At 48.8% G+C, this 16,297-nt stretch overlaps 1 protein-coding gene and 1 pseudogene across 1 annotated transcript; one reads left to right on the top strand and one right to left on the bottom strand.

Annotated features, from left to right (window-relative positions):
* Window positions 1–1,897: 1,897 nt before the first annotated feature.
* INAFM2 (InaF motif containing 2) lies at window positions 1,898–5,109 on the bottom strand. The gene has a single exon (XM_017530943.2). It carries the CDS (start codon window positions 4,560–4,562, stop codon window positions 4,095–4,097), a length of 468 nt encoding a protein of 155 aa, XP_017386432.1. The 5' UTR covers window positions 4,563–5,109; the 3' UTR covers window positions 1,898–4,094.
* A 10,097-nt stretch (window positions 5,110–15,206) lies between these two features.
* Window positions 15,207–16,206, top strand: LOC108306143 (annotated as a pseudogene).
* Window positions 16,207–16,297: the final 91 nt, after the last annotated feature.

Genomic DNA, 16,297 nt, shown 5'->3' with positions numbered 1-16,297 from the left:
TACGGGTATACAAGTAGATTATGACAGAGACATCACAATGATACTAAGGCTGATTCCATCCAACGTGTTGATCAACTCAGTGATCAACAAATCCTGAGTACCCACTGCCAGGCGCTGAGTGAATGCTGGTCAAAACAGGCAAAGCCACTGCAGTTTCTCCTTCCACCGAGGGAGATGGGAAACAAAAAGTACAGCTGTGGCCCTTTTGTTACTGAATTGCAATTCCAGAAATACCTCCATTCTCTGTAGACAGGAAAAGGAGGACAGTTATTACCCCCTTTAAATAGCTATGGTAGCCCTAAAGCTTGCGACCTGACTTTTCAGCTCTCCTTAAACAAACATGTAGAAACAAGTAGATGCTCTGCATTCAGCATTTCAAGACAGGATATAAATACTTGACTAAAGAACACATTATCTCAGAATTCCCCAGCGAAAACTGAAAAGAAGGTAGACAGAAAAGCTTCCAAAACATGGTCTCATACCATGTGAAAATCTAGAGCTGTTAGGAAGAGAAGTATTTCTTATGCTTAAAACCTCGGAGGAACCCTTCATTGTACCTTAATGGGGAAAGTAAAGACACCTTCACAGACTCAGCCTAATGGGTTCCCTCCCTGACCCTCTACCCCCCAAAACTTTACTTTAGAAATAGGCTTATCTCTTTCTTCAAGTTCAGACTGTCGAGGAATAAATGAAAGCACACCGTAACTTCTAATATAAGCAAACACCTAGAAATAGTCCTGGAGCAAAGCCGTTGAAGGAAAGTGACCCCCTTTCCACATGTCTCTCCTCCCTGGCTTAAAACCTCATGGACAATTTTGCAGCTGATTTCTATCTAACCCTTGTAAATAAAGCTATTCAGACCACTGCTCCCCAGCCAAGCAGGCCCTGTCTCATCCGCCAGCAGGCTCCCACCGTATATATTGCTCTATGTGCCCAACATGTGAAACTGCCGTGGGCAGCTGCAGAAGCCACATGTCACTGTCTGCAAAAAGGAGGGGCCGACCAAAAGAGCCTCGGAAACTCTTTCACTCTCCTTCTGCTCTGCCTTACCAAGCCCTCTCTCAGAAAGCCATTGTGTAGGCTGAAGAGGGAAATAAAAGAAGGGCGGGCTTTTTCCATGCCTCCCTGCCGACTACAAGGTAATGTAAAAGAACAGTAGCTACCCCCCAACAGCTCTGCTGAAGTACAGGCCTCAGGGGGCCCCACTGACACTGGCTTCTCATTCCGGATTTATACGGGGCAGCATTGTCTAATAATGAGCTGAGCTCAATTGCTTACCATGTATTTTGCAGCATAACTAATCCCTTATATTTGTGCTTTTCACCCACGTCTTTTTTGTTTGCTTGAAGGAGAGAAAAAAAAACCACCTTACCTTTGAAGCAACCTACACCTCAGCCATTTGGCGCTCTTGCCTCATCCATGGTAAACAAAGCTCACGCTGGCCTTTCTGGTGTTGGCACTTGAGTTATCTAGAGGCCAATGGTTTAAAGGTGAGGACAATGTTGCTATCAGGCAGCTTATTCTCACCTCAGTGCTTAGCCAGCTAAACATTTAAATCTTAATATTCATGCTTACTGGTCCCTTCTCTTGGACAGTTAGGCATCTGCTTCTGTAAAGCAGAACTTTTTCTCAGCCTGTTTAAGGTTGGCAAAAGGTGGCTGAGCTAGAGAGCACTGTTGTTGCCACCCCGGACTGCTTCCCGATTAAGATGGATTCTGCCACCCTTCACTAATCAAATTCATTCAAGCCATCAGGCACTGAGTACAGCAGGGCAATTGCTTTTTCCTCCTCAGCCTATTCATCACCATCCATCCATCACACCTCAGACCACTTACTCTTCCAACCTGTACTTCTTCTCCATAAAGCACAGTAAGAGAAATGATCAACTTACACAGGCTTAGGCAGAGTTCTTAGAATGTATTTTTGTTCACCTGAAAAATAAAACTTTTAAAAAATATACAGGACTTTTTGAGTACAGGTATATCTTAAATGGCTGAATTATAAATAATGTCTCTGGTCATGTTCACAGCTAGGGCTGGAGCAAATGTCCCAATTCCAGTAAAGGCTTTGGAGAGTTAGAAGGCCAGCAGCTGGACCTATGAGTGGCCTCTCTAGACTCTGATCCATCCCAAAGTGAATTTAAACAGTCCAGAAAGCAGGGATCAGAAAGGGGACAGGGAATTGGACTCCCAGATGTTCTACAAGTTCAAAGGATTCTTGGAATAAGAGATCAATTTACAAATTATTAAAATATAGGACTAAAAATTCACACAGTAAATATAAATTACAGGCTATTATTGAAGTTATAAAGTGGCATTTTGTTTCTTCCCCATCTCACACCAAAAATGTAAAGGCCTCATAGGCTTCCCAATGACTTAAGTCCTAGTCAGCTGCTAAGAAATCTGCTCTAGCCAAGAGACCCTGGGGGTGTTACCAGCCTGCTGGTAGGCTGTGACAGCTCAGTTGCTATTATGGTACCCACAACAGGACATGGCTTAAAGCAAGGCTGTTGTCCTGTAAACTTGGATCAGAGCTAACTACAGTATAGGCCTGAAAACTGGAGAGACAAACTGTTTCAGGACTCAGGTGGGTAAGTTTTTTTTTTTTTTTTAATAGTGCATTTCCCAAAAAGGAAACACTAAAGGGTCTGATATCTCATCACTACCCACACTCAATTGCCTAAAAGCAAGTGGCAGAAGGAAATGGAATCCAAATTGAGGAAGTATACTTCTTGCTGCCCCAGAGCTACACGTACGTAATTTCTCTCTGTTTCTAGTCTCCTTTATACAATTACAGGCTGCATTTAAGTAGGGCTTATCAGAAAAGGTAAAGACAACCAATTCAACCTTCCCATGGTTGGTCTATTAACTGGCTCTCAAAGCACAATCCTGGGTGTGAAGCCCACCTTCCAGCATTTCTGATTCTGTAGTATAACTCAAAACCAGAGGATGTGTGATCAAAGCTCTGGTGCCACAACAGATTTCATCCCAAATCGCAGGGCTTTGTCACTACAGGCTCAGGAAAGAGGGAAGGCAAAAGTGATTGCCGGAACAAGACAACATTTTGAGGAGCAGAAAAAAAAGATAAAAACACTTGCCAGTCATTCTACTTACAAAAGTTTGCTCTTCCTAAAAGAATTCTGTGAGGGGAAGGCCAGGATTGAAGCATAGCAGCATTGCTCTTTCCCTTCCTTCCTCCCTGGCCCATATCCAGATAGTGAGGGCTGCAACAAGAAGCTTCTTTGGTGGGGGCACTAGGATGGAAAGAGGAGGGGATCAGTACATTCCCCACCCTCCCTAAATTGCTTCTACTTCTCCTAAGGCTTTCCACAGCCATGTTAACAGTCTAAGAATGATTATACTCTTTTGTGTAAGAACGTCATAAACTTAAATTTCAGAAATAGAAGGGGAAGAGGGGAAAGAGGGAGTGATTTTAAGAAGCCGTGTTTGTGCCCTTCTGGCCAGGTGTACTTTGAGGGCCAGCAAATAGCCCTTGCTTGGCCCCTTCAGTCAGTAGCTACCCAGGGTGTGGGAGGATATACATAGAATTCTATGTGATTATAGCTTCTAGTGCATATGTCAGCAACTATATACAGGGATCTAGAAATTTAATGCATCTCTGGCCACTGAAACTAGGTTGACATACCTGAGCTCCACTACTTTTGGTGCCCTCCTCCTTTCGACAGCTTCAGCTTACTTAAAAAGAGCTCCTACAGCTCCCTCCTTCCCCTGAGTCTTGGGGGAAAGCCCGAGTCACCCTTGCTTTTGGGTTCCCCCGGCCTTGGGGGGGCGGAGGTTTTTGTTGTTGGGTTTTCCCCCCCCTTCCCCCTTCCCCTTGGGGTTCGGGGCCTTGTGCCGCACGGTCCTGGGCAGCAGCCCCCCAGCCACCCAGCCCCCCGGCGAATCGTGGTCCCTTGGCTGAAGATGTGGCTGCGGGCCGCCAGCTCCGGGACCCCAGCCGGCGATGGTGGGAGTGTGGGGGGGCGTTCACTCCCGTGGGGGTCACTCCCGCGGGCTCTCCACCCCATCCTGATGCGAAGTCCTTCCTCTGGGCTTGGGGAGGATGGTTCCCGGCCGCCCCTAGCGCAGAGGGCTTCAACGACTCCCGGGCGCCGCCGCCGCTTCCTCCTCATCCTCGTCCGGCCCCCGAGGCCGCTCAAGCGGCCCGACCGGGGGGCTGTCCGCGGGGGGCTCCGGAGGCGCCGGACGCGCCGCCTGCAGTGGGGGAGCGTCGCGCGGCGCCTCGCGGCGGGACGACCCGGTGGTGTTGGGCCCCGCCGCCGCCGCCGCCGCTCCCGAAGTCCCGGACGGGCCGGTGGCGTTGGAGCCGCCGGGGGGCGGGCCAGCGGCTCCCCCCGAGGTCCCGGCACCCACCGGCTGCCAGATGAGGCTGTAGTAGACGGCAAGCACGATGGCGGCCAGCGACACGGAGAGCACGTAGGCGAACACGGTGGCGAGCCGGACCCACTTCTTGTTGGTCTTGGCCGCCATCTTCGCCTTCTTGTCCCCGGTGTAGGTGGCCGGCTTGCCCCGCTCGGCCGGGGCCGCGTCGCGCTCCTTCATGGGGGGGCCCCGGCCTTTGCCCCGGTGCTCCACGGCCCCGGCTGGAGGGGGCCTGGCGGCCTGCAAGGACTGGGCAGGGGGCGGCCCGGCGCCCTCGGTTCCCGGCGGCACCGCTTTCCGCCGCCGCTCCTCACGCCGCCCGCCTGCAGCCCGCCACCGCGTCGCTGCAGCCGCCGCCGGGGCCTGGACCAGTCACCGCCGCCAGCGCCGCCGCCGCCGCCGGCCCGTCAGCTGCTTCCCCGCCGCCGCCACAGCCACAGCCGCCACAGCCGCCCGGCTCCGCGTCCCCATCCGCCGCCACGCCGCCGCGCGCTCAGCCGCCTTCGCCGCCGCCTGCCCGGCCGCCGGCCGCCCGGTCTCCAGTGGCCGCGCGGACCGCGCGCTCCGCTCCAGACCGGCTCCCCCGCCTCGCGGGCCGGCAACAAGGGGCGGGGAGAGCGCTGCTGGGGGCTGCCTCTTAAAAGGGCGACGCCGGGGTCCGGAAGTGCCGCGAGGGGAGGCGGCTGCTGCTGGGCGCCGCGAGTCCCGCCGGGACGCCCCGTTAAGGGAGAGTTAAGGGAGGCTGGCTCTTAAACGGGCGACGTCGCCGCGGTCTTGCAGTCTGGCGCGGCGTAGACTGGAGCCCTGGGCACTTCTTTAAAAGGGGGAACGGCGTAGTGCGGGGCGGAGTGCGGAGCTGGAAGGGGGCGGTTGGAGCCTGAGCTGTCAACTCTGGCGCCTCCCCGCTCCGCCCCGAGGCTCCAAAGTGACAGGTGGAATAGCAGCCCGTGCTTCGGACCCCAGGCCTCGGTTTACCCCAAACCCCGTTGGAGGGGACGGTAAGCTGGAGAGGGAGGACACCACACTCCAACTCTCAGCTCGCACTACGCTCCGCGTACCCTCTGGGAGGGTCTCCCAGGCCGGTTCACAGCCAAAGAGCCTGGCTCACGCCCCGGACAGGCGCCTGGAGCGCGCACTGGAGCCGCAACTGATTGTGTTCCTTTTTTCTACCGGGTCCAGGCTGGGCTTCGGAGCTCTGCTGGAGTCTTCCTAATTCCGTACCCCGGCCCGCCTCACCCTCCAATCCTGAGCCTCCCAGACAGAGCCACGGTCTGAGCTGTTCTCCAGACTCGCCCGCCACCTTAGTCCCGAAGTTCGCAGCAGGTCGCAGGTCCCGCCTTTTGGGTCTTCCAACTCCTGGGTTTGGCGTGGATTTGGACCCAAGGGGCTGCACTGAACCTGAGGAGTTTAACTCTCAGGGTTCCTAGAGCGTTTTCAATCTCAGATCCCCTCCAGACCGCAAGGCTTGAGCGGTTGTCCCTTCCCCCCTTTCCCATCTGTGGTTTGTCCTCTTTGGTTCCAGACCAGGGGCCACGCAGGGGGCTCTTGTGCCTGCTCTCGGGACCGCCTTGGTGCTAACAACCCTTAAGGCTCGGATTCTCCCTTGCGGCTTTACTTGTGTCCTCCCCTTCCCTCCGCTCTCCCTCTCCCTGCCTTCTCTCCTCCCCATTCCCTCTCTATAAGGCTTTTCAGAATTCTGGTTCCCTCCTCGGATCCTACTTCCTGTGTTCCCAGAACTGGACTTGTGGACTGCCTGGGTGTCTGAATGAGTGAGGGACACTTGCCTGGGCGTGTGTTGGGGAAGAGGACTGTGGTTCTGATGGGGTTCTGCGGATGAACCCTCAGGCCACTGCAAGTGTGAGCCTGGCTTGGCTTCTACCCTGTGTGGTAGGATCCCCTCTGCCCTACTCACTTCCCCTCCTAACACTGCTGCCTTGCCACCTCAGCAGCACAGAAGTCAAGTGGCTACCAGAGCTGAGTGTGCTAGTGGACTGCTAGAACCACAGGCCTCTAACCCAGCCTCAGTCTCATTCCTGATCCAGGCCCAGGTGTGGGGCTGCCACTAGTAATGGCTAGCCAGACGCTATTTCAAGGAAAAGGCTCCTTTTTTACTTTCTGAGACATTTCAAGGATATTGGAAGTTTGGAGTGTTTATGATCTTTTGTGGGCTTATGGGAAAGAAATAACCCACTCCTTCTCCACCCTGCTCCTAAGTTGGCCAGGGCAGCCTGTTGGCTTAAAATTCTTGAATTGTCTCTGGAAGCTGTCCTCTCTTCTCTCCCCTGCTCTAGGGCCTTCCTGGCAGGACATATCACACAACTATCCCATGGTGAATTCTTAAAGATTCCAGGCAAGGCCAATACATAGCTTCCTTCAGTCCCCTTTCCAGAATGCACTCCATATTGCTTCTCCATATTTCTGTTGCAAATTAAATGCCTTTCTTCTTGCTTGGTTCCCAGCGGAGTGGGGAATCAAACAGCATGCCACTTTTCTATACCAAAGAATAATAAACTTGAAGTCTTTATTCAATTCCTCTCACTCTATCTTCTCTAAAAGAAACAGTGCCAGATTCTTTAACCTGTCATCAATAAACCTAATTTATTATCTGGATTTACATAGTGTCTTTTATCCCAGGAACTGAAATGCTTTCAGATATAATTGAGCCTGCCCTCGCTGGTGCCTGAGCCATTAAGAAACCATTAGTGTTCTCCTGTTGCAGAAAACTAAATGGCCCCCTAGTGGCCTGAAAGTGAACATGCCTCCCCCCACTAAGAACAGGCAGGGATCAGAGAAAGCAGAGAATCAAGGCAGCTTAGGGACAGAATGGGCCCAAAAGGTCACCTTTTGTGACTACCCCTGTGGACCCTAGAGCCTCCTCAACAAAATCCCTGGGGAGTCCTCAGCAGCGTCAGCCCAAAGGCCATCTGGGGTGATGGTGTACCTTATTGTCTGCTCCCTGAGGCAGCCCTTTACGGCTTTGGAAAGTTCTGACCAATGATGACAATAACCGTGCCCTTAGAATGCGCTGGGCACTATACCAAGACCTTACATTCCTTGTCTTATTTAGTCTCCCAAGGACCTATTGGATAGTTCTATTTATCTTTATTTCATAGATGAAGTCCCTGTCTCAGAAAGGGCCAGGAACCTGCCCAAGGTCACATAGCCCTAATGCCCTGGAATTCAAAAGCCCTGATGGAATTCAGACCCTTGACTCCAAAGCATTAGGCTCTCAATCCCGTCTCTGCTCTGCATCATAGGCAAAGCTAGACTTTGTCTCTATAGTAGATATTGGAGGTTACTACCCAGGTCACCCTCAAGAGGGAGGTGCTCATTTCTCCACCTGTCAGGAGTGTTGGCTGTGATGACTCAGCTGCGACTGTCCCTGGGACTTGCTTTCTGGCACCAAAGGAAGCTGCCTCACTCTCCTGACCTACAAGTCCAATACACAGAGCCAGATCACAATAAAGCCCAGTCAGAGATGTGCAGGGTCCCACTAGGGAAGAAGTCTAGACCACGAAGTTGTTTTGGAAGTAGCCAATATATACTGGCAGTAGCCAGGAGCAAATGTATAGGCTAGATCAAGGTGGGGTGTGGTGCCAAACATTACGTTGACCGAGGGAGACTTTGTTATTACAGGAGTATTCTGTGAATCAGGATGTCCTATTCCAACAAGGATCCTGGGAGATAGGAGAAAGGCAACGGAAATGACAGAACTACCACGGCAGAATGTGGAAGAAGGGTTTGAAAGCTCAGAGAAGCTGGCATGTTGTAGTGGGTATTCTATGTCAGGCCAGAAACCACTTAGGTTCTGCAGGAAGGCCCAGAAGATACTCTGGTTATGAAAGCAACAAGGAATGCACTGGTGAGAGGGGTGTTAGCATCCCTGAGAAGCTGTGTTTGGACTGTCCTCTGTAAGCCAGGCCTGACAGCAACAGGCCATTCCACATAGCAGTGGGGATGACAGGACCATGAAATCATAAAAGCTAGATGGTACAACTGTTGTAGTGGAGTGGCAGTGGGGACTGTCCTGGCCCGTGGAGAACCATGGTTGAAGATGGTTGATAGCATAGCATCCCTGGGGCAAACAAGATAGGCAGCCAGTAATAGTACTGCTCAATCTATACCAGTGATTCTCAAATGTTTTAGTTTCAGGATCCCCTTACACTCTTAAAAATTGAGGTCTCTAAGCCTGACGTGGTGTCTCGTACCTGTAATCCCAGCTACTTGGAACGCTGAGGCAGAAGGATCACTTGAGCCCAGGAGTTCAAGATCAATCTGGGCAAAATAGTGAAACCTCATCTCTACCAAAAAAAAAAAAAAAAAAAAGTTGAAAATTAGCTAGGCAGGGTGGCACGTGCCTGTAGTACCAGTTACTTGAGAGGCTGAAGCGGGAGGCTCACCTGACCTCAGGACTTTGAGACTGCAGTAAGCCATGATCATGCTACTGCACTCCAGCCTGGAGTATATATATATACACACATATATAAAAAATATATATTAGATATATATATATTTCTCTCATATATCCATTATATATATATATATATATATATATATATGAGAGAAAGAGAGGTATCTAAAGGGATTTCACTTATGTGGATTATAACTATTTTAATTTGACATTTTAGAAATAAGACCAAGAGTTTTGCAAAATATTTATTAATTCATCTAAAGAATAATAAGCCCCATTACATGTTAACATAGATAATATATATTATTTTATTTTATTTTTCCAAGACAGAGTCTCACTCTCTGCCCAGGCTGGAGTGCAGTGGTACAATCTTGGCTCATTGCAACCTTCACCTCCTGGGTTCAAGAAATTCTCCTGCCTAAGCCTCCCAAGTAGCTGGGATTACAGGGGCCCACCACCATGTCCAGCTAATTTTTGTGTTTTTAGTAGAGATGGGATTTCATCATATTGGCCAGGCTGGTCTCAAACCCTTGACCTTGTGATCCGCCCACCTCAGCCTCCCAAAGTGCTGAGATTACAGGCGTGAGCCACCACGTGTGTGCAGGTAATATATTTTTATGACAAAAAATAGTGCAAAGAGTGGCTTTGCTTTGTAAATTTGCAAATCTCTGGAATGTGGCTTTATACAGTGGAAGACAACTGGATCCTCATATCCACTTCTTTTTTTTTTTTTTTTGGAGAGGCAGAGGGGAAGGGTCTCACTTTGTCACCAGGCTAGAGTGTAAGTGGTATGATCTCAGTTCACTGCAACCTCCATTTCCCAGGTTTAAGAAATTCTCCCACCTCAGCCCCCCAAGTAGCTGGGACTTCAGGTACACACAACCATTCTATATATATATATATATATATATATATATATATATATATATGTTTTTTTGTAGAGATAGGGTTTTGCCGTTTTGCCTAGGCTGGTCTCAAACTCCTGAGCTCAAGCAATCCACCTGCTTTAGGCTCCCAAAATGCTGGGATTACAGGCATGAGCCAATATGCCTGGCATCTCATATCTGCATCTGCATTTAATCTGCTGGCAATTTGTTGTTATGGTTAAAATATATGAAGAAAACCCAGCCTCACATAGACATGTAGTTGGAAAAGAGAGGAGCATTTTAACAGCCTTTTCAGATAATTGTGGCTGTTTTTCTTTGATATTACATCAAAACCCAACAAGTAGTATTTTCTTAAATGGTAGTTGAGATGTAGACTATGAAACTATATCAGTGAACTTTTTTGTACTCAATTACATTAAAGTCCGTTGATCTAACTTGCCCTTTGAATGGCACCTTTACCCATACATGATTATATAATATCCCGCTTTGATCATTTGGAAAACGTTGGTTCACTGAATTAAACATATCTTTGCAATATTGATACATTTCACTATACAATAGAAAAAAATCATAAGTGGTAATATTATAAAAAGTTTAAGGATTAGGAATCTAGGAAGCTCATAATAGTGCATACATGTTTTCTAAAATTCTAGTTTCTACTTGAAAACTCAAATTTTATCATTAGTAACAAACATTATCAGTTATTTTTTCTCAAAGTGACAGGCTCCCTTGGTTCAAATGTGAGAACACATCTGCCACATAGTCAAGTCTGCATAGCCATGGTTTTTCAGTCATTCTTTCTTTCACCGCAGCCTCCGCCTCCTGGGTTCAGGCAATTCTCCTGCCTCAGCCTCCTGAGTAGCTGGGATTACAGGCACGCGCCACCATGCCCAGCTAATTTTTGTATTTTTAGTAGAGACGGGGTTTCACCATGTTGACCAGGATGGTCTCGATCTCTTGACCTCGTGATCCACCCACCTCGGCCTCCCAAAGTGCTGGGATTACAGGCGTGAGCCACCGCGCCCGGCCGCAGTCATTCTTTCAAGTAGAACTGGTGTTCTAAGAAAAAATCAGCTAGTTGAGCTCACAACCCAATCGCACAAGTGCTTTCCCCAAGAGAACCATTATATTTCCATGTGCAGTAGAGTACTTTCCATTGAATCACATGGACTATTAAAAAGACATGTATTTAAAGGTCATAACTTCATACAGTTTAACAATTGTTATTGTTTTGTTAAAAATATTCTGATGTAAAATGACTTTTTCCTCTTCTTTTTCTTTTCTTTCCCCCTCTTTCTTTCTGCAATGAACTACTCGTTCAGTTTGGTGTCACTGCCTTTGTTGGTTAAGATGCCAGAAGTTTTACCCATCATTGCTTTAGCACTATCAGTGCAAATGTAAACACAGTTAAAAAGGTAAATAACATGTTAGTATTATTATGAAAACAATTTTGACCTTGTGAAACCCCTGAAATGATCTCAGGGACCCCAAGGGGTCTGGAGACCGCACACTAAGAATTGCTGAGCTATACAATAAAAAGAAATCAAAGATGAATGATCAGGAGGTGATGGCAGCTGCTCCAATAAAAAGTCACAATATCTTGTTTGGTTTCCAGACCTGATTTAATTTTCAGTTCAGGTTCCCAGGAGAAAGATTTCTGCAATACTATATAGCAATACAGTAATGATTTCCCCACTACTTTCCTAAAGGGACCTATGTGGTTTACTTGGCTAGCTGTGCACTTGGGAGAGTAGAATAGTCAGATGCTTTAACGTCTGCTAGATGCAGTGTCTACTTTGACATTGATACCTGTCTGGGAACTGAATTATCAGCATGGCCCCTGGTAGGGTGGCCTGAGGTAAAAATGTCTACAGGCTCGTGAGCTGTAGGCAAATAGCTTGACTGGTTGGTTAGAGGGCTAGAAAGAGAAATACTGGAAGATTGGGAACAAGAAGCTCTTGGGAAGAGACATGTGGATATATCTATGTGAGTGAGCACCAAGTGTGAAGATCTTTATTTTTTATTTTTATTTTTTGAGACAAGGTCTTGCTCTGTTGCCCAGGCTGGAGTGCAGTGGTGCGATCATGGCTCACTGCAGCCTTGACCTCCAGGGCTCAAGTGATCCCCCACCTCAGCCCCTGGACTATCTGGGACTACAGGCACACACCACCACAACAGGCTAATTTAAAAAAATTGTTTTAGTAGAGATGGGATCTCACTATTGAAGATCTTTATATTGCATGCTAATACTCATCAGAGAGCACCTGCCACAGGGGAGACTGCATAATCAAGTAGACAGAAGAATATGGAATTGATGTTAGCTAGCCTCTGTCACTGATCGCCCCACGCTGGCACAATGGGCACATGAATAAAGTGGCCATGGTGGCACAGATGGAGGTGACATGTGTCACATGTGTGGTGGCAGGGGTGGCTCAACAGAATGGGCTCCCACTCGCCAAGGCCAATCTAGCTATTGTTGCTGCTAAAGTCCAACCTGCCAGCAACTTATACCAGCCACTCGGTACCAAGCTGGCTACCTTGGACCTGTTCCACTCCCGAAGAGTCAGGGACTCATCTTGACCTGAATTGTCATACTTTCTGGATATGGATTTGTCTTTTCTGCTCAAAGGCCACTCTCTGGGGGCTAAAAGAGTGTTTGGTTCACTGATACGGGATCTCACATACCATTGCAGAAGACCAAGAGTCCCACTTTAAGGACAAAATGGGCACATGATGATGGGATCTTTTAGGCTTATTACGTATTTCACCACCCAGAAGCTGAATAGAGCTGATGGAGCAATAGAACAGCCTTTAGAGGTGCAGCTGAAATACCACATTAGAGATGACGGGACACCGTGCTCCAGGATGAGGTATACATCCTAATCAATAACTATCCTATATGGTGCTATGTCCCAATGTGTAGAATAGAGGTTCAGGAAGCTAGGGGTAGAAGTAGGAATGACTCCACTTACCACCACTCCCAGTGACCTTTCTGGAGGAATTTGTGGTTCCGGTTCCTGCAGTTCCACGCTCTCCCGGTTCAGAGAATCTGGTTCCCAGAGTGGAAGCACTTCCATCAGGGACAGAACAAGAACTCCAAGTACTCTAGATATGGCTGCTTTCTGTCCGTCAGACTCTTTGTGCCAAGAAACCAGCAGGAAAGAAGAGGAGTCACTTTCTGGAAAGGGCAGTTGACCCTGATCCTTTGGAAGAGACAGGGCTGCTGTTACATAAGGGGGTCAGGAAAGAATATGTTTGGTACCTAGGGGATTTGCTGGGGTGTCTGTTGGTATGCCCAATTTTGGTGGAAGGTGGGCACATCAGTGGCATGGCCTGAAGGCCATGGTGATCGGTGATTGGTTACCCTAACAGGCAAGCCACCCAGACCAGCAGAGGTGCAAGCTGAAGGTAAAAGGAATCTAGAATGAGGTGGTGACAGAGGAGGGGAATGAGGAATATCAGTTGTGTCACCAAGTCTCGTTGCAGTAGTGGCGGCTATAGTCCTCCATTTCATTCTTGTAAGTTTCCCAGAGAAAGATCACCAGAATCCTGGAGAAGCTACTCCCAGGTAGTGAACTTATCATATAAAGCATGTAGGTCTGGGCTATGTGTTGGGGTATTGTCTCGGTTGCTGTGGTGCACCACCCAGATACTGCCTTTAGGACCAAGGAGCTTATCCCTGAAGTTGCCAGAAGTGCTGGCTGCCCATGGCTCACACATGAGTCTCTCCCTTGGCATTTCCTTCAGCTGCCAAAGGGAGCTGTCTTGCTGGACTTCACACCCTTCCCTGGGGTTGTCTGCCAAGTCAATGTGGAATTCAAAGGTACAGCCCTCTTATCCAAGTTGGGGCTAACTCTAAAGGGTCAACCCAACCCCAGGGCTTCCTGTGGAAGTGTTCTGTGTTGTGACTGCATTGTTCATCAATTTCTTCCTCTGACTTGTTTCTGATTCTTTCACTACTTCAGAGATGTTATCTCTGAAAGCACCACCAATAAAATTCCTTCAAGCAAATCCCTATCTTGGCATGTTTCCTGAGAACCCTGACCTAAGACAGTCCCCTAAAATTCTAACTTAAAAAAAAATTTTTTTTTGACACAGTCTCACTCTGTTACCCAGGCCAGAGTTCAGTGGTACCATTTTGGCTCACTGCAACCTTCACCTCCTGGGTTCAAGCGATTCTCCTGCCTCAGCCTCCTGAGAAGCTGGGACCACAGGCATGTGCCAATGCACCTGGCTAATTTTTGTATTTTTAGTAGAGACAGGGTTTCACCATGTTGGCCAGGCGGGTCTTGAGCTCCTGGCCTCAAGTGATCTGCCCACCTCAGCCTCCCAAGGTGCTGGGATTACAGGCATGAGCCACTACACCTGGCCTAGATTCTAACCTTTAGGACCCCAGAGAACAAGTCTCATTCATGTGAAGGTGGCCACCTGTGTCTTCTATAAAGTGCTTTCCTGCAGAGTGTTGCCTGCATCCTGCATCCTGGCTGCTTTCTACCAAATATCCTTCAATTTATGACCATTCCTGCAACAAAGCAACCTAAGCTGAATTCCTCAGGTATTTTGGGTGTGTTCTGCCGTGCTGAGAATAAGAATGGGACTGAGTGTTCCTTGGTTCAAAAGCCCTGGATGCATCTTGGAATGAGCGGGGAAACTTTAAAATCCAAACTCCTACCTGGGTGCAGTGACTCACGCCTATAATCCCAACATTTGGGAGGCCAAGGCATGAGGATTGCTTGAGCCCAGGAGCTTGAGACCAGCCTGGGCAACAGAGTGAGATCCGTCTCTAAAAAAAATGAAAGAAATGCAAACTCCTTACCTTCCTTTTCCTCTCCCAACTCATCCCAGATCATGATTCTGAGGGTCCAGGTACAGCAAAAAATATGCAGTGTTACCAGAGCTTTGCAGGTGGTTCTGGTGTGATATCAAGATGGAGAACCACCAGGCTCAGTACCCGACTTCAGCTCGGCAGCCTGAGTCTGTCCGTTTTTATTGGCAGCTCTGTTATTTGACTCAGATGGAGCTGGCTGTCAGTGAAAACCCTCAGTTTTAGTCACACATGTTTCTGCTAAGCTGCCACTTCTCCGCCCTGTCCTTGTACGGTCGGTGCCTTGGCACTAAGCCCAGATCTCTCAGTGAAGCCCTGTTCACTGCACCTTGTGAGGTTTGGGCCATTGCTCTAGCAGATTAGGATGTTTTTGGATCCTGAGTCTGTCTCCCAACATATTCCTGTCTTCACTGGCTCCTCGCTATTGACAAAGTTGAGGGGCTTGTCCTCTGTGGCTTTGCCCAGGTCCTGATAAAAAGGTGGATCAGATGCCAAGTTTGCTGGTGCATGCCCGTAATCCCAGTTACTGGAGAGGGTGAGGTGGGATTGCTTGAGCCCAGGAGTTCTAGACCAGCCTGGGAAACAGGGTGACATTTCATCTTGTATTAAAAAAAAAAAAAAAAAACAACTCTCTCTCAATGTCCTCATGAAAGTGATGTCATATTTAAACACTGTGTGGCAATCCCTGATGCACTGCCATGATGCCCAGGGAAGACAGGAAGGCCTAGAGGTCCAACTACTCTTTAAGGTCATCCAGCTTTTGGATGATTATCCGAAATGTTTTATCACGGGAGCTGCAATGTGGGCTCCAGGCAGAAGCAGCAGATCTGCATGTCTCTCCGAGGGAAGGCTGTGGTGCTGATACGCAAGAACACCATCATGCGCAAGGCCATCCGAGGGCACCTGGAAAACAACCCAACTGCTGCCTCATATCCCGGGAAATGTGGGCTTTGCGTTCACCAAGGAGGACCTCACTGAGATCAGGGACATGTTGCTGGCTAGTATAGTGCCAGCTGCTGCTCGTGCTGGTGCCAGTGCCCCATGCGAAGTCATTGTGCCTGCCCAGAGCGCTGGTCTGGGGCCTGAGAAGATCTCCTTTTTCCAGGCTTTAGGAATCACTACTAAAATCTCCACGGGCTCCATTGAAATCCTGAGTGATGTGCAGTTCTGGAGACAAAGTGGGAGCCAGCAAAGTCACACTGCTGAATATGCTCAACATCTCTCCCTTCTCTTCTGGGCTGCTCATCCAGCAGGTGTCTGACAATGGCAGCATCTACAACCCTGAAGTGCTTGCCATCACAGAGGAAACTGCATTCTCACTTCCTGGAGGGTTTCCGTGAGGTTGCCCGTGTCTGTCTGCAGACTGGCTACCCACCTGTTGCATCAGTACCCTATTCTATCATCAGTGGGTACAAATGGGTCCTGGCTCTGTCTGTGAAGACTGACTACACCTTCCCACTTGCTGGAAAGGTCAGGGCCCTCTTAGCTGATCCATCTGCCTTTGTGCCTGCTGCCCCGGTGGCTGCTGCCACCACAGCTGCTCCCGCTGCTGCAGCCTCAGCTAAGGTTAAATTGAAGCCAAGGAAGAGTTGGAGGAGCCAGAAGAAGATAAGGGATTTGGTGTCTTTGACTAATCACCAAAAAGCAACCAACTCAGCCTGCTTTATTTGCAAAACAAGGAAATAAAGGCTTAACTTCTTTTTTTTTTTTTTTTTAGACGGAGTTTCACTCTTGTTACCCAGGCTGGAGCGCAATGGCACGATCTCGGCTCACCGCAACCTCCGCCTCCTGG

Source organism: Cebus imitator, unplaced genomic scaffold (assembly GCF_001604975.1).
Source record: "Cebus imitator isolate Cc_AM_T3 unplaced genomic scaffold, Cebus_imitator-1.0 Scaffold70, whole genome shotgun sequence".
In the NCBI taxonomy this organism is placed as follows: Eukaryota; Metazoa; Chordata; class Mammalia; order Primates; family Cebidae; genus Cebus; species Cebus imitator.
This window is presented reverse-complemented; position numbering and strand designations above follow the sequence as displayed.

What these genes read in the sequence shown, in the direction of transcription:
- INAFM2 (XM_017530943.2), bottom strand. Translation starts at nt 4,562, where the DNA reads ATGAAGGAGCGCGACGCGGCCCCGGCCGAGCGGGGCAAGCCGGCCACC.